Source organism: Eleutherodactylus coqui, chromosome 4, assembly GCF_035609145.1.
Source record: "Eleutherodactylus coqui strain aEleCoq1 chromosome 4, aEleCoq1.hap1, whole genome shotgun sequence".
Lineage (NCBI taxonomy): Eukaryota > Metazoa > Chordata > Amphibia > Anura > Eleutherodactylidae > Eleutherodactylus > Eleutherodactylus coqui.
Genome location: NC_089840.1, coordinates 129,010,307 through 129,034,693, shown reverse-complemented (window position 1 = coordinate 129,034,693; position 24,387 = coordinate 129,010,307). Strand labels below are relative to the sequence as shown.

Genomic DNA, 24,387 nt, shown 5'->3' with positions numbered 1-24,387 from the left:
CCATATGACATGCTTTACAAAAAGTGTGACAACATAGTTATACTTTAAGCTATAGAGATCTGCTTCAGAATGTATTTACCAGAATGCAATAAAACACATTGTAATTAAAATTCACAGTGTCTCTTTTCTATTAGATACACTCATTTATGCATACCGTACATTGACATTTTAATGCACGGTACACAAAATAGCCACTTTATGAGAGACCCCCATCTTGTAGCATGTTGGACTTCCATTTAGAACTGCAGCGATTCATTGAGACATAAACTCCACTAGGTGTTGAAATCTGAAGTCTGGATTCATCTGACCAGGCGATGTTTTTCCACTGCTCAGTGATCACGTTTGCATTCTTTGTTTCCGTAGCCTTGTCTTTCTGTTTTCCTTGGACAACATTACTCTGTACAGAAAAAAGACAGATTATAGGAAGCGATAAATGTGCATTACCAATATCCGACACTAGGTGGAAGCAAATTTGTCAATTGCTCACGTTCACTGCTTGTGCCTCCATAGGCACAGCCCTGCAGAGAGCCTATAAAGTAGTTGCAGGAGACTTGTTGCTTCTCTGTAACCCATCCAATTTGCACACTGGGATTGGTGAACAGACTTGCTAGAATGGGGGCAAAAGTAGGAACTTGATTGTACTACTCCTGATAAGACAATTATATGCCAATGTGCTATGGTACCAAAATACTAGAAGCCCGCAGCAAAAAAAACTCCCATCAGGGAGGAACCTCCTCAGTACAAGGAATGCAATAGCCACCTAAGGTTGTGAACTAGCAACCTAGATGTCATCCAGAATATGTATGTGTGGCAGCATATATGAGTGCAATAAGTTATTCAAAAAAAGAAAGAACTTTATTGATCCATGTAGCCAATTCAGGCAACGTTTCAGCCACACATCGGCCTTTATCAAGCCTGAAAACGATAATAGCATCGTAGTTAAAAAAAATATACAAAGACAATGAAATATCTCATTGTATGACTATTAAAAACACATCCAAGAAAACATCATATAAACATAACAAATACATACTTTCAACAGGTAAAGTACATACCATCTGACCAGGCTAAGAGTCCATGCTGAAAATGGCCCACAATCACATCTCTACCTATATATAGGGTGTGGAGCTCCCGCCCCATCCTAGACCCCACCCATTGTTAGGTATAGGCAAAAAGGAGTGGATCCATCTGCTGTCAATCTAAGGCTGCATTCCCACGAACATATATCGGCTCGGTTTTCATGCCGAGCCGATATACGTTGTCCTCATCTGCAGGGGGGAGGATGGAAGAGCCAGGAGCAGGAACTGAGCTCCCGCCCCCTCTCTGCCTCCTCTCCACCCCTCTGCACTATTTGCAATGTAAGGAGGTGGAGTGGGGCGGGGCTAAGTTATAAGAATTAGCCCGCCCCCACCCCACCTCTTCCCATTGCAAATAGTGCAGAGGGGCGGAGAGGAGACAGAGAGGGGGCGGGAGCACAGTTCCTGCTCCTGGCTCTTCCATCCTCCCCCCCCCCCCCCGTACACGAGGACAACGTATATCGGCTCGGCGTGAAAACCGAGCCGATATATGTTCGTGGGAATGCACCCTTAGAGGAATGGCCCCCAGTCATATCCTCTCATGCTATCTAATTGGTAAATAGGGCTTTCTCATCCTGTGTCAATGTGAAGACCAGAACCAGAACTAATAGATTATGGCCCTCCCTATAGTACACCTCGCTTCCTCGTCACGTGGCCCGCAACACCTGATGATGCGTCGTCACATGATCCATATATAAAATATGCATTTAAACAGTAGGAATATGTGATCACTTGATATTCTATCGAAACGCTATTAAACCCATTTATGGTATTAGAATCAATGGGAGGTGCATATGAGTGATGTTTGGCCACGTGCTACGATCCAGGGTACGTGACATCGCATCATATGATGACGCAAGTCATGTGATGCTGTGATGCATGGACTCTATTGAATACGGCGTCTCAGTTGATAGCAATCTATAGGGCGCTGCATGCACGGTGTGAATATGTGACACTTAGTCACACGCGGAGATATGGATCATGTGACGACGCGCCATCAGGTGACGCGGGCCACGTGACGAGGAAGCGAGGTGTACTATAGGGAGGGCCATGATTTATTAGTTCCTGTTCTGGTCTTCACATTGACACAGGATGAGAAAGCCCTATTTACCAATTAGATAGCATGAGAGGATATGACCGGGGGCCATTCCACTAAGATTGACAGCAGATGGATCCACTCCTTTTTGCCTATACCTAATAATGGGTGGGGTCTAGGATGGGGCGGGAGCTCCACACCCTATATATAGGAAGAGATGTGCTTGTGGGCCATTTTCAGCATGGACTCTTTGCCTGGTCAGATGGTATGTATGTTACCTGTTGAAAGTATGTATGTGTTATGTTTATATGATGTTTTCTTGGATGTGTTTTTAATAGTCATACAATGAGATATTTCATTGTCTGTGTATATTTTTTTAACTACGATGCTATTATCGTTTTTAGGCTTGATAAAGGCCGATGTGTGGTCGAAACGTTGCCTGAATTGGCTACATGGATCAATAAAGTTCTTTCTTTTTTTTGAATAACTGATTGCACTCATATATGCTGCCACACATACATATTCTGAATGTGCTATGGTACAGCACACGCTAACTTTATTTACATTAAATAAACTGACAAGGGAATTAGGAGTTTTGTGCCTAAAGAACGCAAAGAGATAGGAATACAGCAAAGTTTTCCCGCACCACGATGCATCGCTCACGTAAATGACTCCATTCAAAAAAATGGGATTCATATTTGTGCAAGATCTGTCCGTCTCACAATGCGCAAATTCCACGCAAGTTTCTTGGCTGTGCGAAAGCATACAGAAAATATCAGTATCTAAGGCCGCCTGCAGACGGGCGTAAATTCCGTGGTGGGATTCCCCGCAGAATTTTCGCCCGTACACGCCTGCATAGGATTGCATTAGAATACACAATCCTATGCAGATGGCCGCGGTTTGTCTGCGCAAAATCCTGCGCAGAAAACAAACCGCGGCAAGCTCTGTGTCCATTATACCCATACACCTGTATGGCCCCACACAGAAACGTCACTCAACGGCCGCCGGCTCCGCTCTGCATATGCGCCGGCTGCCCAGCAGCTGGCACATGAAAGAGCCGGAGCGGGTGAGTTCCGCGCTGCTCTCTGCAGGCGCTCAGGTCGGGTCTGGCTGCGCAAATTCTCGCAGCTGGATCCGACCCGGCCGTCTGCAGGCGGCCTCAAGGATAGAAATTTCACATATGGCGATATCTGGACTATCATATTCCAATGCAAATGAACTTGTACATTACCTAGTTGAATTAACATAGTTGATACAACATACAATATTTAATCAATAAAAAGACTTTTTAAAAAACATTAAAAAAACATTATTACAAATATACACTACCGTTCAAAAGTTTGGGGTCACCCAAACAATTTTGTGTTTTCCATGAAAAGTCACACTTATTCACCACCATGCGTTGTGAAATGAATAGAAAATAGAGTCAAGACATTGACAAGGTTAGAAATAATGATTTGTATTTGAAATAACATTGTTTTTACATCAAACTTTGCTTTCGTCAAAGAATCCTCCTTTTGCAGCAATTACAGCATTGCACACCTTTGACATTCTAGCTGTTAATTTGTTGAGGTAAGCTTGTGAAATTGCACCCCACACTTCTAGAAGCATCTCCCACAAGTTGGATTGGTTGGATGGGCACTTCTGGCGTACCATACGGTCAAGCTGCTCCCACAACAGCTCAATGGGGTTCAGATCTGGTGACTGCGCTGGCCACTCCATTACCGATAGAATACCAGCTGCCTGCTTCTGCTGTAAATAGTTCTTGCACAATTTGGAGGTGTGTTTAGGGTCATTGTCCTGTTGTAGGATGAAATTGGTTCCAATCAAGCGCTGTCCACTGGGTATGGCATGGCGTTGCAAAATGGAGTGATAGCCTTCCTTATTCAGAATCCCTTTTACCCTGTACAAATCTCCCACCTTACCAGCACCAAAGCAACCCCATCACATTACCTCCACCATGCTTAACAGATGGCGTCAGGCATTCTTCCAGCATCTTTTCATTTGTTCTGCGTCTCACAAACGTTCTTCTTTGTGATCCAAACACCTCAAACTTGGATTCATCCGTCCACAACACTTTTTTCCAGTCTTCCTCCGTCCAATGTCTGTGTTCTTTTGCCCATCTTAATCTTTTTCTTTTATTGGCCAGTCTCAGATATGGCTTTTTCTTTGCCACTCTGCCCTGAAGCCCAAAATCCCGCAGCCGCCTCTTCACTGTAGATGTTGACACTGGTGTTTTGCGGGTACTATTTAATGAAGATGCCAGTTGGGTACCTGTGAGGCGTCTGTTTCTCAAACTAGAGACTCTAATGTGCTTATCGTCTTGCTTAGTTGTGCAACGCGGCCTCCCACTTCTTTTTCTACTCTGGTTAGAGCCTGTTTGTGCTGTCCTCTGAAGGGAGTAGTACACACCGTTGTAGGAAATCTTCAATTTCTTAGCAATTTCTCGCATGGAATAGCCTTCATTTCTAAGAACAAGAATAGACTGTCGAGTTTCAGATGAAAGTTCTCTTTTTCTGGCCGTTTTGAGCGTTTAATTGACCCCACAAATGTGATGCTCCAGAAACTCAATCTGCTCACAGGAAGGTCAGTTTTGTAGCTTCTGTAACGAGCTAGACTGTTTTCAGATGTGTGAACATGATTGCACAAGGGTTTTCTAATCATCAATTAGCCTTCTGAGCCAATGAGCAAACACATTGTACCATTAGAACACTTGAGTGATAGTTGCTGGAAATGGGCCTCTATACACCTTTGTAGATATTGCACAAAAAGCCAGGCATTTGCAGCTAGAATAGTCATTTACCACATTAGCAATGTATAGAGTGCATTTGTTTAAAGTTAGGACTAGTTTAAAGTTATCTTCATTGAAAAGTACAGTGCTTTTCCTTCAAAAATAAGGACATTTCAATGTGACCCCAAACTTTTGAACGGTAGTGTATATACCTCTATAAAAATAATAAAATAAAATTGATATCCCACAACATAAATCAGCAGCCCTTTTCTTTATTAAATTCATATCCTACAATGGATCATAAAAACTCTGTCATTTTGCATCCAGGCATACAATAGTAACAGTATTCCCCCACTACTTTGTACTTCACAGACACCATTACTTGATTATATTATATGTCTAAAACCAATTTTAGTGCCAAAAAGTTGTATAGCCTGGGATGTCATCTTATTCATTGATTTAAGTATATTTATTGTATTTAGCCAGGTTATTACAACCCCAGTTCCAAAAAAGTTGGGACACCTTGTGAAATGTAAATAAATGTTAAGAAAAAAAATGCAATGCTTTGGAAATCTCATATAACCATATTTTAGTCACAATAGAACATATCAGAAGTTGAAAAGGAGACATTTTTCTATTTCATTTTTTTTTAAATTAGCTCATTTGGAAATTAATGGCAGCAACTCATCTAACAAAAGTTAGGACTGGGTAACAAAATGCTGGAAAAGTAAATGGCACTAATGAAAAACATCTGGAGAGTCAATTTTCACATGACTGTGTATAAAAATAACATGTTAGAGAGGCAGAGTCTCTCAGAAGCAAAGATGTCAGAGGTTCACCAATCTGTGAGAAACTGCATCTAAAAAATCTGAAAAGTTCAGAGAAAATGTTCCTCAACATAAAATTGTGAAGCCTTTGAATATCCCACCATCTAAAGTACATAATATCATCAAAAGATTCAGAGAATCTGGAGAAATTCATGTGCACAAAGGACAAGGCCAACGGTCAGTATTGGATGCTTGATATCTATGGGCCCTCAGGCGGCACTGCATTAAAAACAGGCATGATTCTGTAATGCAAATCAGTGCATGGGCTCAGGAATACTTCCAGAAATCATTGTCTGTGGACACAGTTCGCCATACCATCCAGAAATGGAAGGTAAAGCTGTGTCATGCAAAGAAGAAGCCAGATATCAACACAATCCAGGAATCATAATTTTAAATTCTTTTTGGAAAATCCAGACATCATGTCCTACAGACTCAAGAGGAGGACTCATCCAGCTTGTTATCAGTGCACAGTTCAAAATCCTGCCTCTCTGATGGTATGGGGGTGCATTAGTGCCTATAGCACTATCTATGCTGAGCAGTATATAGAGGTTTTAGAATGTCTCTTTCCGCGAAGGCCTTGGATATTTCAACAAGACAATGCTAAACCACATACTACATCCATCACAACAGCATGGCTTCCCAGAAGTAGAGTCCGGGTGCTGAACTGGCCGCCTGCAGTCTGGACCTTTCACCAAGAGAAAACATTTGGCACATTGTGAAATGAAATATCCAGAAAAGACGACCCAGGATTGTTGTGCAGCTAGAATCCTACATCCTAGAGAATGGGACAACATTCCTTTCCCAAAACTCCAGACTGTTGTAAAGAGAAGAGGAGATGCTCCACAATGGTAGACATGGCCCTGCCACAACTTTTGTGAGATGTGTTGCTGCCATCAGCTTCTAAATCAGTTAGTTTTTAAAAATTAAATGGAAAAATGTCTCCCTTCCCCTTTCTGATATGTTCTACTGTGAATAAAATATGGGTAGATGAGATTTCCAAATCATTGCATCCTTTACATTTATTTACTTTTTTGGAATTGGGGTTGTACTAATCTTGGTAATAAGATTGAGCAGCATGGTGACTCAGTGGCCAACACCACATAAAGCCTGCATGCTCTCCCCGTATCTGTGTGGGCCTCCTCCCACACTCCAAAAGCATCCCAATAGTTACATCAAGACTGTCAATGGGGAGAGAACCCAACATCAAGTGATGAATAGCAGCGTGAAACATGTATGAACCATATTAATCAGTAAAATATAGAAAGGAATGAGAAGACAGGGGGAGAGGAACTGAATTGACGCAGTTTTTAATTAAATACAATTTCTGTTTAAACTATAGTCTCAGATATTTCATTCAGACCATCCAGCTACAAAGTCTGAAGTCGATACATCCAGTATAGTGCCAATCTTCAATAGTGTGCAACAGTGCGCCCTAGTGCTAAAAGATAGCAAGCACAGAGTCAATGAATGGCAAAGTAATAGTTATATTTCTACATACAAATGCAGTTAGTTTGGAAAATCTAAAGTACTTAATAGAAAGTTTAATATTTGTGATTTGTTTGTGATGACTGACAGCTGGGTAGATATAAAGCTCATCCTTCTATACCTTTTATAGAATTGTCCAGTCTGACAATATTTTTCTGGACTGGGATTTAAAATTCAGATGATCGTGTTAATATTAGAAAGTAGTTTATACATTTTTAAAAGCTGGAAAATTGATCAGAATTCAAAACACTTGAGTCAAAAATGCTGAAATAGCGCTGTTAATGCATGCACCATCTGTTCCCTGCGTCTCAGGTGACTGTAGATGACTTTGAGCTCGCTGGAAAGGGAGTGTTTCGGGCACTGACCATACGAGAAAAGTACATGAAAACATCCATTCAGCGATTCCCAAGAACTGTAACCCAATATCTCCGTGACATTGATGGCAGTATCTGGAAAGAACAAGATGAGGTCTACCCAGGTATGATAAGAACAGTTTATGGGATGTTAATATATTTCTTCGGATTGTAGAATTGCAATTCGACAATAAATGACGTATCACTGATAAATACATGAATTTATTGGTTATGCGTCTGTTGCATTGAATTGTGGGATCCATTGCTGGTTCCATCCTCAAGGACTGCAGTTTTCAATTTAGCTTAACCCATTAATGACCAAGTTCCGTAAATATACAGCGCTCAGTCCTAGGCTTTAATTCCGCTGATAGTAAATATATACGGCGCTTGGTCCTGGGCTTTAATCCCAGCAAATAGTAAATATATAGTGCTTGATCCTGGGCTTTAATCCTGGTTGATAATAAATATACAGTGCAGGATTGAGGCATCTGCTCCTGCAATCTAGGAGGAGCAGGTTGAGTTCTCAGCTGTCAGTCACAGACAAGACCCCACAGGAGAAGACAGAAGTGGTCTTTAACAGCTTCTGCCTTCTCTTTTACAGACTACATATCGCTCAAAGAGCACTATGTAAATAATGCTGGAAGCGGCACTGTCATTTCTTGCATGGGATTCGGCGACCCCGGCATGTCAGATGTCTTAGCAAACCGCTGACTAGCTCTAACACTGACTAGGATCACACTAGCTAAATGTTTTCCCCTGTAACCAGGGCTCTTATGAATGCTGCAAAAGGGTGGAATAAAAAAAAATACAGTGTGAATGTTCCCCAGTGGTCTAATGTGATGTCATGGGGGACAGATGTTAAAAATAAAAAGTTAAAAAAGTCATTCTGGGGGCCCTGTGTACAGCTGCATACAAATAGTATGGATTTTGCAGTTTGCAAATAAAATTTTGATAGCTGCATTCTCCATATATATCAATGGAAAGGTGGCTGGCTGTGTTTGCATGCGGCTCTGCCTCTACTGAGGTATATGGAGAATGCAACGAGTGGAAACTTGTTATAGTGATTAGTGGACTCCTATTCACTCCATAGAGAAGGATCCCAGAGGTGGCTCACATAATGCACACACTATGGCTGAAAACAGCACTAACATGCAATTTTATGACACAGTTTTCCAATAGATTTTTAACGGCTGCATGGTTTTGCAGTCAACGTCCATTTTACCCATACACCTGTATGGCCACTATCAATCAATTTGAAAACTCTGATTTCTGGTAAAATGGAATATTGGTGTGGTATTCATTTGATGTCACCCTTAAGATAGCTTGAGGATATTGGCTGATCACCCAAGGCACTTGGATGTCACCAGCATGTGTGTATAAATGGATAAACTAGGTCACTATACGGATATACAGGCAGGCTGAGATACTGTATGTAATGCAGCAAATGTACTGTGCCATGCACCACTCATGCAGGGTAAGGGGCCCATCCTAGCTTAGGACCCCTGTGGGCCAGTCCGAGCCTGCTAGTATGACTCTAATATGACATTGTTTTTCTTCTACACAGTCTTTACTTCTCCAGTTAAAAAAGACGAGGACCCTTTCAGGATGGATAATCTGCCTGCTGATCTGGGATATAAACTACAGATCAAAGATGGTGTGATTTATGTCTACTCAGACGATGATGCTCTAGCAAAAGACAAAGCAAGGGATCTTAACTACCCAGACTTCCATGTCTTTATAGATGATATGAACTTCTTAATAACACTTATTTCCCAAGGACCTGTGTAAGTACAACCAGCCTAAGTCTCATCATAACACTGCTGTAAACAATTGCCACATATGAAAATCAAAGGGAATGGAGTTATATGAATTTGCAATTAAAGAACAACCCAGTTTACCTTCACACCAATAATCTATATTTATTCGTCCATCCCATTGGGGGACACAGCTTCCAGGCCACGGGATATAGCCCCTGGTCACTAGGAGGCGGCACTAAGCAGAAAGCATCAGCCCTGCCTACTCGCTATATTCCTCCTGACAGCACTGAGCTAACCAGTTTTAGCTTAGTGTCTGTGGGAGTTAGATGTATCCGTGTTTTCTTCCTAAGTTGGTATCAGACCTCCACCTTACTGAGGAAATCATCCTCCCTCCTTTTGCCCTGCCACCAATCATCCGAGGCTGGAACTGGTGGGGGCTTTTAAGATCTATTTTTCGCAGACAGTCTCTTTCAGGAGTCCCAATTCCCTTTTTGTCTTCCCTGAAGTTTCAAAATGCAGACCTTTCCCCTCCAAAAAGCTTACAATGCATGAGGAAAACCACTCCTTTTCCAGGTCATGGCACATTCAACTTGGGCAGTGGGGGCATCATGGGCTGTTCAGAATGGGGCTTCTGCCACCCAAATGTGTAAGGCTGCCACTTCGTCCTCCTTGAACATGTTTTCCAGATTTTATACTGTTGATACATTAGCATCTGCAGACGCCACTCTGGGGTGCAGAATGCCATCAGCTGAACGCATATGTCCTTGAATATCCACTCCAGACAGGAACTGCTTTTTGACGTTCCATGGTCTGGAAGTTGTGTACCCAATGGGACAGACGAGTAAAGTTAGACTTTTGTACTAACTGCAAAATCTTTCTCGACTCATCCATTGGGGGACACAGTGTAGTGTCCCAGAACAACATCCTGGTCACCTCCATAAATGTCATACATGTATCGTCGAATGTGGGTGCACTGTGCAAAGCTGTAATGTCATTTTCTGTATGTTGCACAGCTGCAGTGTCTGAAGGGTTAACTTTGTTAAAATCCGTGCCTGTCAGCTCTGTCTGCTGAATGTATCTTTCCTACTGTGTTATGTGGTACAAGTGAGGTTATAAAATTGAGTGTCTGAGAGCAGGAAGGCGTTCTGTCTTCACCTTGAGTGCTAACACAGAGCTGCATGGAAGCACCATCAGCTTCCATGTTGGTGAAGATGGAGGAAGAAGAATGAAATCCCATAGCGTCTGGAGTATGGATGATATAGGAGTGAGTCCCTTCCAGAGAGAAAGCGCAACCAATCCCAGTCCACTAAAACAGGTACCCGTTCACACTACAGGCATTATCTTTCTGTGTGGTCATCCGCCATTAGGATCACCATACAGAGGTACGTAATTGTGACACCCACGTGGATGTTGTGCGGGGTGCATCTAGGCTAAGCCTTTCTTTAGTAATTGTCTGCCAGAATGTATGTGGTTAGACCCCTACCTTTTACCTCCTCCAAGTATACCAAATTTCCAGGACCGGTGACATATAAATAATGTGGACTATAGGACCGTATTGTTCCTGTATTTTCCTCCCAACCTCTGAGCTTCTGCTTGTAATTTTATGCAAGTAAATTGTACCTGTAATAACCTGTGTTGCAAAGTTTCATTTAAGTAAATTTTACCGGGTCTCAACCATTCCTGAGGTCTTGAGGTACGACACACAAGCCTCTGTGTTTAGTGCTCCGCCGTACAGAACAACGGTGTGGGAACCGTGGCCTCACAAAGTGATATATATGTCCCTACAATAATTCCTCCCCTCATGTTACCACTCAACAACACCATGACAAGGACTAGGCCTCCAGCCATACCCACAGTAAGTGGAATTGTAGCGCGCACTTGTATACCAGTGTGTTGAAACTTTTGGCATCACATGAACAGGATCTGACCTAATGGGCCTAACTAAGTTAATGGACTGCCATAAAAGTTCCAGTGGGGCTACTCAAGATGGCATCTATTATATCTTATTGCTGTCCTCTGTGACTCACTCCCGCCTAGTAACTCCCGCCAAAGTGACTTGGTGCCAAATTGATAACACCCTGGCTTGCTGCAAAGTAGGGGGGGGGGGAGACTATCCCTGCTTTATGGACTTGCTGGTACCCAAAGTGGGAGGAGCTAACTGGGCCCAAAGCATTATTGGCCAGAGAGCAATAGACATGTCTGCAGCTACGGATGCAAGCAGCTGTGTCATCCATGGGGTGTCAGCGGGCTAGCCACCACTAAATCCCGCTACTACTAGGGTGATGAAAGAAATCACACCGGCACTGATGCTCAAAAAGAGATTCATCCTTCCGGGGACACTATAGCGTGTAGACCACGGAAGACACCCAAGCCTGTGGGGGAGGCCACGCTACTACTGTCCATCCTGTCCACACATCTACAAAATCCCAGGCGAGTGCTGCTACTGTGGCCACAAGGGAGGGAAGAGCCACTGCTTCCGTGGATAGTGGTCCACAAGGATAACCGGCTGGCTCACGCACTGATACCCCCGTTGTTGTATTCACTAATATGGGATTTTGCAGACCCCGGGGGTTAAAGTGCACTTCAGTGCTAGAGAGCATCTACTCCTCTGGAAAGAGTTAAGACCGCCGCTGACTAGGCCTCCAGAAGTACAGATGCTAGACTTGCTGGACATGCCAGCTACACCATCCAAGAAGGTGCAGAGACGGCGCTGTGATCCCAACAATCCGTTCTCTGTGGCGTCCATGGGGATCTCTTCGTGGGAAGGTTTGCCGTCTCCTTCGGGCTGGTCCACAGAGTCTGAGACTGGGGACATTTATGTTTCCCAAACATTCAGGAAGTCCAAGACCAGATTTGTCTTCTAATAAGACTTTTTACGTAAGACACTGCTCTGTTTGCATGTTTTTCATATTTTTCATGCTTTTCTTTCTTTTTCATATTTCTCTGCAAAAGACTCTAACGCACCAGAGATGGCAAAGTTTTTCTTCATGCTAGAAGTATTTTTTTCTGTCATGCTGAAAAGTTTTATAAAAGTTTCACAACATTTATTAATGTTCAAGTATATGTGCTTGTGGAGTAAAGGCGTATTCAGTTGAAAAGTCTATGTGCTTATGTTCTCCCTCTTATAGTCATTCTTTATGCTTAAAGTAAATTTTTCACGCTTAACCACTTAATGACATGGCCTATTTTGGGCTTAAGGACGCAACGATTTTTGGCGGATTTTCATCTCCATTTTTCAAAAGCCATAACTTTTTTATTTTTCCGTCGACGCAGCCGTATAAGGGCTTGTTTTTTGCATGATAAACTGTAGTTTCCGATGGTGCCATTTTTGGGTACATAGACTATATTGTAAACTTTTATTATTTTTTTTTATGATAACAGGGAGAGAAAATGCATCAATTCTGCCATAGATTTTTTTTTTTGACAGCGTTAATCATGCAGCATAAATGACACAATACATTTTTTCTGCGGGTCGTTACGATTACAACGATACCAAAATTCTTTTTTTTTTTTTTTAAGGTTTTTCCACTTTTTTGCAATAAAACCCCTTTTTTGGAAATCTTTTTTTTCCCCCTATATCGCTGCATTCAAAGTCCTGTAACTTTTTTATTCTATGTACGGAGCTCTATGAGGGCTTATTTTTTGTGAGACGAGCTGTAGTTTTTTATTGGTAGCATTTTGGGGACTATATGGTTTTTTTGATGACTTTTATTGCATTTTTTTGGGAGGCAAAATGCTAAAAATTAGCATTTTGCCTCCGTTTTTTAGCGTTTTTTTAACGCTTTTTGCCGTACAAAATAAAAAGCATGTTCAACTTTTTGTACCTGTTGTTACGAACGCGTCAATACCAAATATGTGCCATTTTAATTTTTTTACCTTTTTTTTATGCAAATATTAGAAAAAGCACAAAGGTTTTTTTACTTTTTTTTTTTTACATTTTTCTTTTTTTTACTCTTTTTTTTACACAACTTGTGTCCCTCTGAGGGACTTACAACACTGTACTGATGATTGCTGTGATGAGGCATGGCAGGGCTACTGCCCTGCCATGCCTTATGGCTTATACAGTGATCATAGGCTCTCGCAACACAGGTCGCCAGTATCTGGCGTCCTGTTGCCATGTCGACGGGCTAGGCTCTCTGTGATTATATTGCAAGAGCCCGACAACTTCACAGAGGAAGCGCGCTTCCTCTGTGAACCCTTCCCATGCCGCGATCTACTTAGATAGTGGCAGGGAAGGGGTTAACAGCGGGGCGCATCTCCGATGCACCCCAGCTGCTGCAGCGGGAGGCCGGCTATCACTGACAGCCGGCTCCCGCTGCGGGATAGCGCAAGATCAGTCATGATAGTGCAAGATCAGTCATGATCTCGCGCTATTCCTATGACATAAGGGTACGTCATTTTGCGGGAAGTACCAACCTGCAAGATGTACCCTTACGTCATGGGGCGGGAAGGGGTTAATGTCATCGCATACTCATGCTTAATTAATATTTAGTATAACGTAGTCAATTCAATGCTAATTTTATGTAAATACAAGTACAGTCACCATGTGTATGAGACTGCGTGTATGGAATGATAGTTCAATGTGTATGATTGGAGGTCTCTTGTGTACCCCTTAGTCCACTCTTCTGTGTTTGCAGCCCGTCATCAGCCTGTCTCAGGGGTCAGGGCCTTTCTACCACTTTTTCAGTCACAGAAAGCAGTATAGATTGAAGCTACTGACTGTTCTGATGATTTTTTTCTCTTTTTACAGGGTACCACCTGTGTTCTTTGTCTGACAGTCACCTCTTCTAATTTTTGCTGTAGGTCACACAGTGTGTTTCTTTCTCTTAAAAGGACAGTGATGGTCATTCCGCTGATCTTATTTTTCACTAGTCTTTGGAGCAAAGAGTTATGTATGATGCTCCATAGCAGTACCTGTGGTTGTGGATTCTGTCCACACTGGTAGATTTTTCACAAAGTACTTGCAAGTCACTTTCTTACACACTGTCATAAACCCAAAGTCTTACATGAAAATAACACTTCCTTTAGGGGGTGGGTTAAGCCTTATACATACGTAACCAGAGGATGGGATTGTGTTTACAGGTTTTGCCTTGTACACTCAGCGACTGCGCAGAACCTTTTCCAGTGATAGTGAAGTATTGCTTTATGGTATTCATAATGCATTTTAAATGAAATGATAACTTTTTTCTGTGGGTTGGTACAATTATGACGAGACCAAAACTATATGCATATTTTTTATTTTTTCTACTTCCTCTTAAAATAAAAACCTTTTTTTAAACATTTTTTTTGCATTGCTGCATTTCAAAACCTATATCTATGTTACTTGTCATTACCAGAACTGTGTTAGAGCTTGTTCTTTGCATGAGGAGCTGTAGTTTCTATTGGTTCCATTTTGGGGTACATAAAGTTTTTTGGGGGGCAAAGTGAAAAAGCGCTTTTTGTGCAAAATAAAAAGGTGTTCAATTTCTTGTACGGGTCATTACGGATGCAACAATACCAAATGTGGCTTTTTTTGCTAACTTTTTTAAACAAAAAATGAAAAAGCACACAAAAAAGGATTTTTTATTTTTTTTACATACATTTTTTTCTTAAAACTATCTTTAATTATTTGTTTTCACTTTTTTAATGTCCCTATAGGAGAGTCGAATCTGCTCAGACAGTACACTGCAGCACTTCTACAGTGTATTATTGTATTCCTTTACATTGAAACCATGGCAACCCATCACCCCTCTGCGATTTCTTTGGTGGAAACTGATGACCTAACAGAGGGAGCTCCCCCTTCTGTTAACTCTATACATGCTCCTTCCTTTCCATGACGTTCATTTATGTCGTGGGGTTGGAAGGGATTAAAGAGGACACGTCAGCTCTACTAACATGACTGTTTAATTAAATACTTGTATTCCCCAGGAAACAACGATTCTGGAACATCTTTTATTACAACTCTGCAGTTGGCCACTCTTGCAAACTTATGAATCGGTTGGAAACTGGTCATTACAGAATACTTTTAGTTGTTATATCACTTTTCTCTATGTCTTTCTTCCCCATTTTGGAGCAAGACCCATTCTGAGATCTGCAATGGGACCCCATGATTGCTCTGCACACCCTTGTTTTCGCGTAACTAAAAAGCCTAGCTCAAATTATGAAAAATATTTTATATATCACTTGAAAGTTTCATTCTGTGAGCTTGTTTGCCCTTCTGTTTTCTATTTTTGCCTGAGCTGATTCTGCTCTTAAATGTTTGCATTTCCAATCAACAACTCAGAGTTAGGCTGGGCTCACATGAGCTGGTCAGATTCCGTGTACAGATATCCACAACTGAAGACCTGCGAATAATCGTAGAAGCAAATTACTTATGGTCACATATGTGTGCGGTTTTCCACGCAGATGTACGCATATGGACAGTGTATCATCTGCGTGGAAGAAAGATCACAAGCAGGGAAGGACATCAGAAAGTTGCCCAACCCCCTGGAAACTCCCTTCGATTCTCTTGAGCTGTCGTCGTTAGAGATGTTCTGAGAGCTGTCAGAACAGAATACTTCTCTCCAGGCTTGGCTGGCCTATACTACTTACTTTGGAAGTAGTATAAACCATTAAAAAAAACCCGTCTTCTTCTAGAGAAAAAGCCCATAAGAACACGCAGAGGTTGCAGACAGCAGGCTGGATGATGTGCTGCTCCCCAGACTGTCCTGCATTGTCTGCCACAAATTCCTGCTTTCTTCATTCCATTTGTTATCTGGTCTCCTAGCAACGTGCGTACAAATCCACGCCCATGTGCAGTGCATAGAATTAACATTGCATATCGAATGCATTCATGGAGATCAATGGAGCCCATACATGCGGAATCCACGGTAAAATAGAGCATGCTACGATTTTTCTTCCGCTTGCAGAATCTGCAATTCCTAGCCACAAGTGTGAGCGAACCGGTAAAAGTCCATGCATTTCAATGCCTGCGTATTAGTGCATGTCATACGCACAGATGATGATCAGATCACGGAATCAACAATTCTAATCCGCTCGTGTAAGATCCCCCTTATCTGGGTACTTTACCATTCTGGTTATTTCGGGCTCTACTGTTCACACTCCCAAACAAGGAGAACAAATATTATAGGGCCTCGTCTTGAGGAGCTTACAATCTTGGTATTTCTTTCTGCAGTAAGACGTATGCTCATCGTCGCCTGAAGTTTTTATCTTCTAAGTATAAAGTCCATGAAATGCTGAACGAGCTGGAAGAACTTAAAGAGTTGAAAAACAACCCACATCGAGATTTTTACAACTGCAGAAAGGTAACATATAGCCTGTATATTGACAAGGCTTTCAAGAACATTGTATCTCTATTGCACTATATCTTCCCTACTAGCACTGATTCAGTGTGTCTGGAGGAGAACACAATGCGACATACAGCATCCTATTCGGAGTGACACGTCTTATTCTCAGTAGAAAGGGAGTGGGGTGGAGAAAACCTGATGGCATCAAAGGCTTTGGTCCCAGATGAATGTCTAGAGATCAAAAAAACCTTAGGAAGGGCTGTGAAGAATGAATGAACTGTGGAGGTGTTGCCAACCAGGAAAACCCACCAAGGTGGGCATGGCAGATGTGTGAAGAGCTATAGAAAGAAAAGACTGGTGGATAGGCACAACTCTCCAAAAAAGATGGTGGGACGATAAGATATATTATCCAACTTCTCTTTTATTAAGTACATTAAAAAAACAGAGTAGGATATGCATTTCAGAGAGAAATCCCTTCTTCAGTCAAGCTAGGTGGGACATCAATTTTGGGACCCAAAAGTGCTGGTGGTACTAGTGATGGAGCTGGAGACAGCAGGAGAAGTTGGATAATATATCCTATTGTCCCACCATCTTTTTTGGAGAGTTGAGCCTATCCACCAGTCTTTTCTCTCTATTTTCAGACTCAACATGCATAAAATTCTGTACATCATTAAATGAAAACTCAGCAATATATGTAGGCTTCCATAACAAGGCGTTTGGTCTAACTTTAAAGGGGACATGGCAGCAGAAAAATGTTAATATTTTAAAACTACATTGTGCTATGCAGCATGACAAATCGGGGCACACATGGTTTTACACAGAAGCAGCCTTTTAGCTTCACCACTACTTTGAACATTGCATGTTCAGTATGCAAATAAGATGTCTCGAGTCAAATAGGCGGTGCCATCATCCCTTTGAGTCAGTGAACCAGCCTGTATATAGACATCTGCTCTAGCAGTGCTGAGGTCTCATGAACGGGCTGTGTGTCCCTCCAGCTGTAACTTCCCTTTACATGCGCAGTGAGTATAGGTGTATACATCCTGATTTCACCGTCGAATTGCACATGCACAGGAACACGCGACCAGAGAGGCACGTGGTACATCAGTGAGATCTCAGAGTTACCAGCACTGACGTCAATACACAGGGGAGGCGGCGAGTAGGAGGAATAGCTGGGTTTCTGTTGTAATGCCCTGACTTAGAGGGATAATGGTGACGCCTCTTTGACTAGAGACAGCGGATGTGCATACAGGGCTTGCGACCTTCAAAGTAAGAATTTCTGGTAAAGCTAAAAGGCTTCTTTTGTGTACAACCACGTGTGGCCTCCTTGTTCCATGCTGCACAACACTATAGCGATGGGTTTAACACTATTTCCGTGACAGGTTCCCTTTAGGGTTGGGCTCACAGCGTTGTCATTCTGTAGGGCGCCTCAGTGCAACATATTTGCGCAGTGACCGAGGTTGATCTGCGCATAAAGCTGTACTTTTGTGCGCACAAAAGACCTGTTCATATGCACATGCGACCTCCCCCCCCACCCCTTTCCCCGCCCTGATTTAAAAGGCTATTTAGCCTAATGAGGTCCAGATGTGTTCTCTTCTTCACAAAATTGTGCAGTGCATTGCGGATTTCCACACCTCCCATAGACTCCTATGTGGAATATTGCTACTAGAGATGAGCGAACGTACTCGGATAAGCACTACTCGTCCAAGTAATGTGCTTTATCCGAGTACCTCTCTGCTCGTCCTGAAAGATTCGGGACGCGCTGCGGAGCGGGGAGCTGCAGGGGAGAGCGGGGAGGAACGGAGGGGAGATCTTTCTCTCCTCGCCCGCCCGCTCTGCCCCGCTCCCCGCTGCGACTCACCTGTCAGCAGCGGAGCGCCCCGAATCTTTCAAGACGAGTACAGCGGTACTCAGATAAAGCACATTACTCGGACGAGTAGTGCTTATCTGAGTACGTTCGCTCATCTCTAATTGCTACGCAAATATGCAGAAAGATAGAACAGGTTCTGTTTATTGGTGCGCGACTGAAATGCACGCAAAAGATAAATCGTTCATGTGAAAGGACCTATTGACTTCAATGGGTTCTATCCTTTGCGTATTGTACGCATATATTTTACGCGCACAAATATGTCCGTCTGAAGAGCTCCTTACTTAGATGAAGTCAGTCAGACAGAGAAGAGCAGACCATAACTATTGTTGCAAATTCTCTGGATTTTCTTAACTCAACCGCTAGATTTAACTGAAGTCACCAGGATTTTGGGGACTGATTTTTAAGCTAAAAAAAGAGAAATACAAACTCATTAGACATAAACAAGACGTTTTCACTCCGGCTGACTCTAAATATATTAATGTGTGTTTTAAAGATTGACACTCATATACATGCTGCAGCCTGCATGAACCAAAAGCACCTTCTCCGCTTCATCAAGAAATCTTACCGAGTGAACGCAGATCGTGTGGTATACAACGCCAAGGGCAAACAGCTGACCTTAAAGCAAGTGTTCGAAGGTCTAAACCTCCACCCTTATGACCTGACCGTAGATTCCCTGGATGTCCACGCAGTAAGTGTCTCACTTCTCATTTGGAGCTTTTGCATGTCAGTGCAAATCAGTATAAAGTTACATAGAAGTTCTGAGGTCTTATCGAGTTTCTTAGCCAATGGTAAAGTTTTACTACTGCTGAACCTTCACCAACATACTTTGGAACTGCATAGGAAAATCTGCAGTATTTACAGAAGCAGTGAAATGGATGAATAAATATCAATCGCACGCTGCAAAAACATCTGTGCTGGAATTGACCTGGGGATTTTAAATCTGCAGCATGTCAATTTATTCTGCAGATTTTCACTTCAGATTTCACCCTTTGAAATCTGCAGCATTTATGCACTGAAATTTGAAACAAAAATCGCACCGTTTGGTATATTTTTTTGCTGCTGTGGATTTTCTGCTCTCCTGCGGACCGTATAACAGCAGGAAACCATCAGAAAGTTATGTTGGAGAGATTTTTTTATTTCATTTTTACCTTTTCTTAATTTTTTTGGTTTTCATTCCATTTTTTATATTGAGAAAGAGCTATACACTTTGGTGCAAGTTCATGGAGATTATACATTCTGAATGTTACCCACTGATGCAGTTGATGAGCATTACATATTTTGCGATACTTAGGGTGGTTTCATATCTGCCCTTGGATTTCTGTTTTCCTGTTCAGTTTGGGGAGCAGGAAACCGCAATCCCCACAGCTGAACGGCTCCATGTCTTGACGGAACTGAACAGCTCTGATGGACCCAGTTGACTATAATGAGGTCCATCCGCTTTTGGACGCTTTTTCTTCAAGTATTTGAGCCGGATCTGTTATGGAACCTCTGACCAAAGGTTCCGGCACAAATGTGACACTGGCCAGTGCCGTTTTGCAATAGAAGTGAAGAGCAATGACAATGTATTAGCCGGATTGTTTCGGTCATTGTATATTATAGTCTCGCTATAGAGGATTTTAGGGATAAACAATATATTTTCTTGGTATTTCACCCTATCTACAAAAGAGTGGTGACACCAGAGGCCACATGCAATAGGGTCCCACCACTCTTGATATTCTTTGCACAATCTAACTGCTACCATAGCTTTTAATGATTCCCCTGATGAATCTAGAAATATGGAGGAAGCGTAAAGGGATTGACACCTTATCCCTTATTTGAGGGACAGTTGATAGGTAAAGGCTAATGGGCCGCTTTTCAGGGCAAGTACTTTTCCATTCTTTTAGGGCAGGTTTTGGTACACTATAGAGAGAACCTAGTCCCACAGCCCGAGTTTATACGCTGAATTGCTGCTGAACACAACCGTATACAGCAAATTCTATTTTGCAACTTTAAGTAGTGATAACTTTTATATTAACCCCTTAAGGACCAAGCAGTGTAAACTTACGGCGCTTGGTCCTGGGCTTTAATCCTGGCTGATAGTAAAAATACAGCACAGGATTAAAGCTCCTGCTCCTGCAATGTAGCTGGAGTAGGTTGGATTCTTGGCTGTTTGTCACAGTTGAGGATCTGGAGAAGAAAACAAGTATAAATTTTTAAATATTGGTCTTTTTATCCCTAATAAAACTAAAAAGCAGGAAAAAAAGGCAGTGAAAAAAACATATAAAAAATAGTCCTATATGTCATGAAAAAAAAAACACAGCAAAAATAATTCTGCTAGCTGAAGAAAAATAAAATAGGTCCGTAAAACCACCACATGGGTAAAATCCCTAAAAAGTGTCTGATCCTTCAGGGGTTAACATAGCCAATAAAAGTTACACTCTGGTTATTCCAGCTGATCATTCTGTGATTTCATTTTTGATTTAGGGTAATGTTTCCTATACGGGACGATTAGGAAACCCTGTTCTGTGAGAGACATTTTAGTGGGCTGAGTATATACATAATAAGGCCAACAGAACAAGTTCAAAAAATGGCAACTAAATGCATCTTTCATGATCCAGTTGCTGCAGTCCACTTATTTATGTGGTTACTGGATGCAAGACGATGTTACACATACAGGCTCCACTGTGTACCATAAAAGCATGTAAGTCATTGAAAATTGACTTATTCTTCAAGTTTTTGGTGTTTCTTCGGCTCCATGTACTATTGTAGTTAAGTAATATCGGTTGAAAACATAACTTTCCATTTCCTTTAGGGAAGGCAAACTTTCCAACGCTTTGACAAGTTTAATGCTAAATACAACCCGGTTGGTGCCAGTGAATTGCGAGATCTCTACCTGAAAAGTGAAAACTTCATTGATGGTGAATATTTTGCAACAATCATTAAGGTAAGAGCCCCTTGGAGAGAGCAGCTGTGCCAAATACATTTTCATCTTATAACTTCCTATAACTAGGACATCAATGTCTCGTTTTATGCACTAAGCCTCTGTTCACATATGTGTCTTGGATCCTGTTTATTAACAAAGCCTAAGGGGTATTATTTAGGATGTCAATAGTTACATAGTATGATGAACTGAATACATGTGTCCAGCAACATAAACCAGGGGAAAAGAGACGTGGCTGCTGATGTGAGTGTGATTCTGCTGATCAGGTTGGCAAGCGGAGCCTCTGCCACAAGCCAGTACCTGTACGTGGTAACACAGCCTAAAGTGGTCTCATATGTTATACCCATTTTCAGCATTGAGGGTATGTTCACACATGGAGCATTTTGGTACGGATCCATGTCAAAATCCACAACATGTGTGTTGCTATGGATTTGCATCAAAATCTGCATCATTTGGTGTGCATTTTGCAGCGTTTTTTGCCATGGATCTGCAGCAGATTTCACCCTTTGAATTTTAGGTGTGAAGTCTGCTGCAAATCCGCTACAAAATCCACACCAGTGGTGCAAATTTTGATGTTTTTTTGCTGCAGGTTTTGGTGCTGATTTTCCGCTGCAGAAAGTCTACACCCATTATGCTACGTGTGAACGCACCGTGAGATGGAAGCAAGCGGAGCTGCTAAAAGCTAAATATGAAGTGGGTCTTCCATAGACATGTGCATGCCTATACATACATACATACATACATACTACACACACACATGCTTTAGTTGCAGACAGACATACTTTTACACATACCTATGAACATACAGATAAAAACACATAAGCATACATACCTACCATATGGGGTACCTCTGGCAGCTGTAAGCTTGCTGTCTGGGGCAGAAGCATTTTGATGAATCAAATATTCATCACGGGCCCTCCTGCAGTACTGGGTGACCTGGGCCCTTGAGAAAATGCCACAGCTACCACCTGCCTCCCATGAAGCATACTATGCTCATGCAGGAGCAGGTGAGCTGTGGAGGGGGCGGGACATATTTCCATTCATGAGGCGGGGCCCATAGAGGGTAGAGATGGGCCTCCTGACAACTGCCACTATGTGCTGGAAGTCTTGCTGCATGTGCCAAAGCAGCGCCCAGTGCTATAGAATGAGATCTGCTTCTCAGCTCATGGGCCTACTGGTGGATCTACCGGTTCCCCAGTGGGCCATTCCGAGCCTGGACTTGACCATTCAAGTAGCAATCTCACAATTTTATGCTCCTCTTTTCTGCAGTTGACCCTAAAACAAGGTAAATTTCAGATTGATTCTCACTTGTAATTTTTAGATTTCTTAGGACGTGCCACCAATTGATTTTTATCCTATAGTGCTACTAATGAATTGATGCCAATTAGTTTGTCCTTCCCTCCCGCATTACATGGATGGCTGTTGAATTCAGCAGGCATCGCTTATTTCTATAGAACTGTAGGCGCATTAAAAACTTACTCCTTCTTCCCCTGGCAGATTGTCAAGGTCAGCTTATCTTGGGGCGGGCTCTTCTAACAAAAATGTATTGTAAAAAGTGGACCATCCCTTTATGAATACCGGTATATAATAGTAAAAACACATTTTTGGGGCTTAGCTGGTTATATTGGGTGGCAGTTCTAGTAGTTATATAATGTAAAGGTTGCTCTAGTTATATTTAACTATTTCATATACATATATCTTATTGATGACAGGAAGTGGGATCAGATTTGGAAGATGCCAAGTACCAGTATGCTGAGCCTCGCTTGTCCATCTATGGACGTTCTCTTGATGAATGGAATAAATTAGCTTATTGGTTCAACAAGAATAGAGTTTACAGTCCCAACATGAAATTCATGATCCAAGTTCCAAGAATATAGTAAGTATTGCACTGAATTACCTGGATATGCATGCCAAATAGTTTCTTCCTACACCTGAGGATAGTCCTGAAAATCCTCTTTAAAGTCTAAAGCATAATTAATAGAGATGAGCAAGCATACTCGCTAAGGCAAACTATTCGAGCGAGTAGTGCCTTATGCGAGTATCTGCCCGCTCGTCTCTAAAGATTCGGGTGCCGGCGGGGACCAGCGGGAGTGAGCAGGAAGGAGCGGGGGGAAGAGTGAGAGAGATCTCTTCCCCGCTGCTCCCCACCCCCGCCGGCACTCGAATCTTTAGAAACAAGCGGGCAGGTTCTCGCATAAGGCACTACTCGCTCAAGTAGTTTGCCTTAGCGAGTATGCTCGCTCATCTCTAGTAATTAACTATACATTTTTCCAATATTAACTAGAGGTCTTATATTAAGAGAGAATGTTTTACTCCTACCAATTATTACCTAAGTATAAACCAAGTGTAGTTTAGGGGCAAATTAGCATTATTGGCTTATTTTCAGGATCTCTGGTTGGGTTCCTATCTGACAACATGGCTCAGTTTGACAAAAATGACATATTCAATCAATCAGAGTGTATTTTCCACCTGACTAGAAACTCAGTTGACTTCTGATTGGTCTAACTGGGCTTATAACTTTCATAGTAGTAGTCCATAAAATGTCTACCAATAGTTGTTATATGTATGTTTATGTATTTTTTTAGCTCTTTGTTGCTCCAAATTCGCTCAAACGAACAAAAGTGCGAGATAATCGTTACATCTAGATATGAAACATCATGCACTTTTCGTTTGTCTTTCAGTTTCAGCCAGCATAAAAATCATCACCAGCTTGCTTCTCGTTATGTTAAACATTCCCCGCTCAGTGATTCACATAGAATGTGAAGAACGTAGCGAGAAGTGAACAATTTGCAACAATGAGAATTCTCAACTCGTTCATGTGCTCATTCAAACGAGAATTGGCTCGTGTAAAAGGGGCATAACCCATCTACATCTTGTAATATACTTTGATAATTATTTTTTTTGCATTACCATTGTAAATCAAGTTTGAAGTACTGCCGCTCTGCAATCCACTACCTGTTGCTAGGCATTTAGCTTCTCTAGCAACTAAAATGTTTGCAAGTTTTCTTAGCTGTGGAGGAGGGGATGTCTTCAGAGGCTTAGCTCCCCTGGACTCACACCTCAGACCTGC

At 42.0% G+C, this 24,387-nt stretch overlaps 1 protein-coding gene across 1 annotated transcript in view; it reads left to right on the top strand.

Annotated features, from left to right (window-relative positions):
• The window catches only part of AMPD1 (adenosine monophosphate deaminase 1), a 96,273-nt gene that overhangs the window by 44,067 nt on the left and 27,819 nt on the right, over window positions 1–24,387 (top strand). The window contains exons 4-9 of the mRNA XM_066600092.1: window positions 7,468–7,633; window positions 9,073–9,292; window positions 16,419–16,548; window positions 18,891–19,085; window positions 21,189–21,320; window positions 23,030–23,193. Coding sequence (XP_066456189.1) covers window positions 7,468–7,633; window positions 9,073–9,292; window positions 16,419–16,548; window positions 18,891–19,085; window positions 21,189–21,320; window positions 23,030–23,193 — 1,007 coding nt within the window. The remainder of the gene's footprint in view (window positions 1–7,467; window positions 7,634–9,072; window positions 9,293–16,418; window positions 16,549–18,890; window positions 19,086–21,188; window positions 21,321–23,029; window positions 23,194–24,387) is intronic.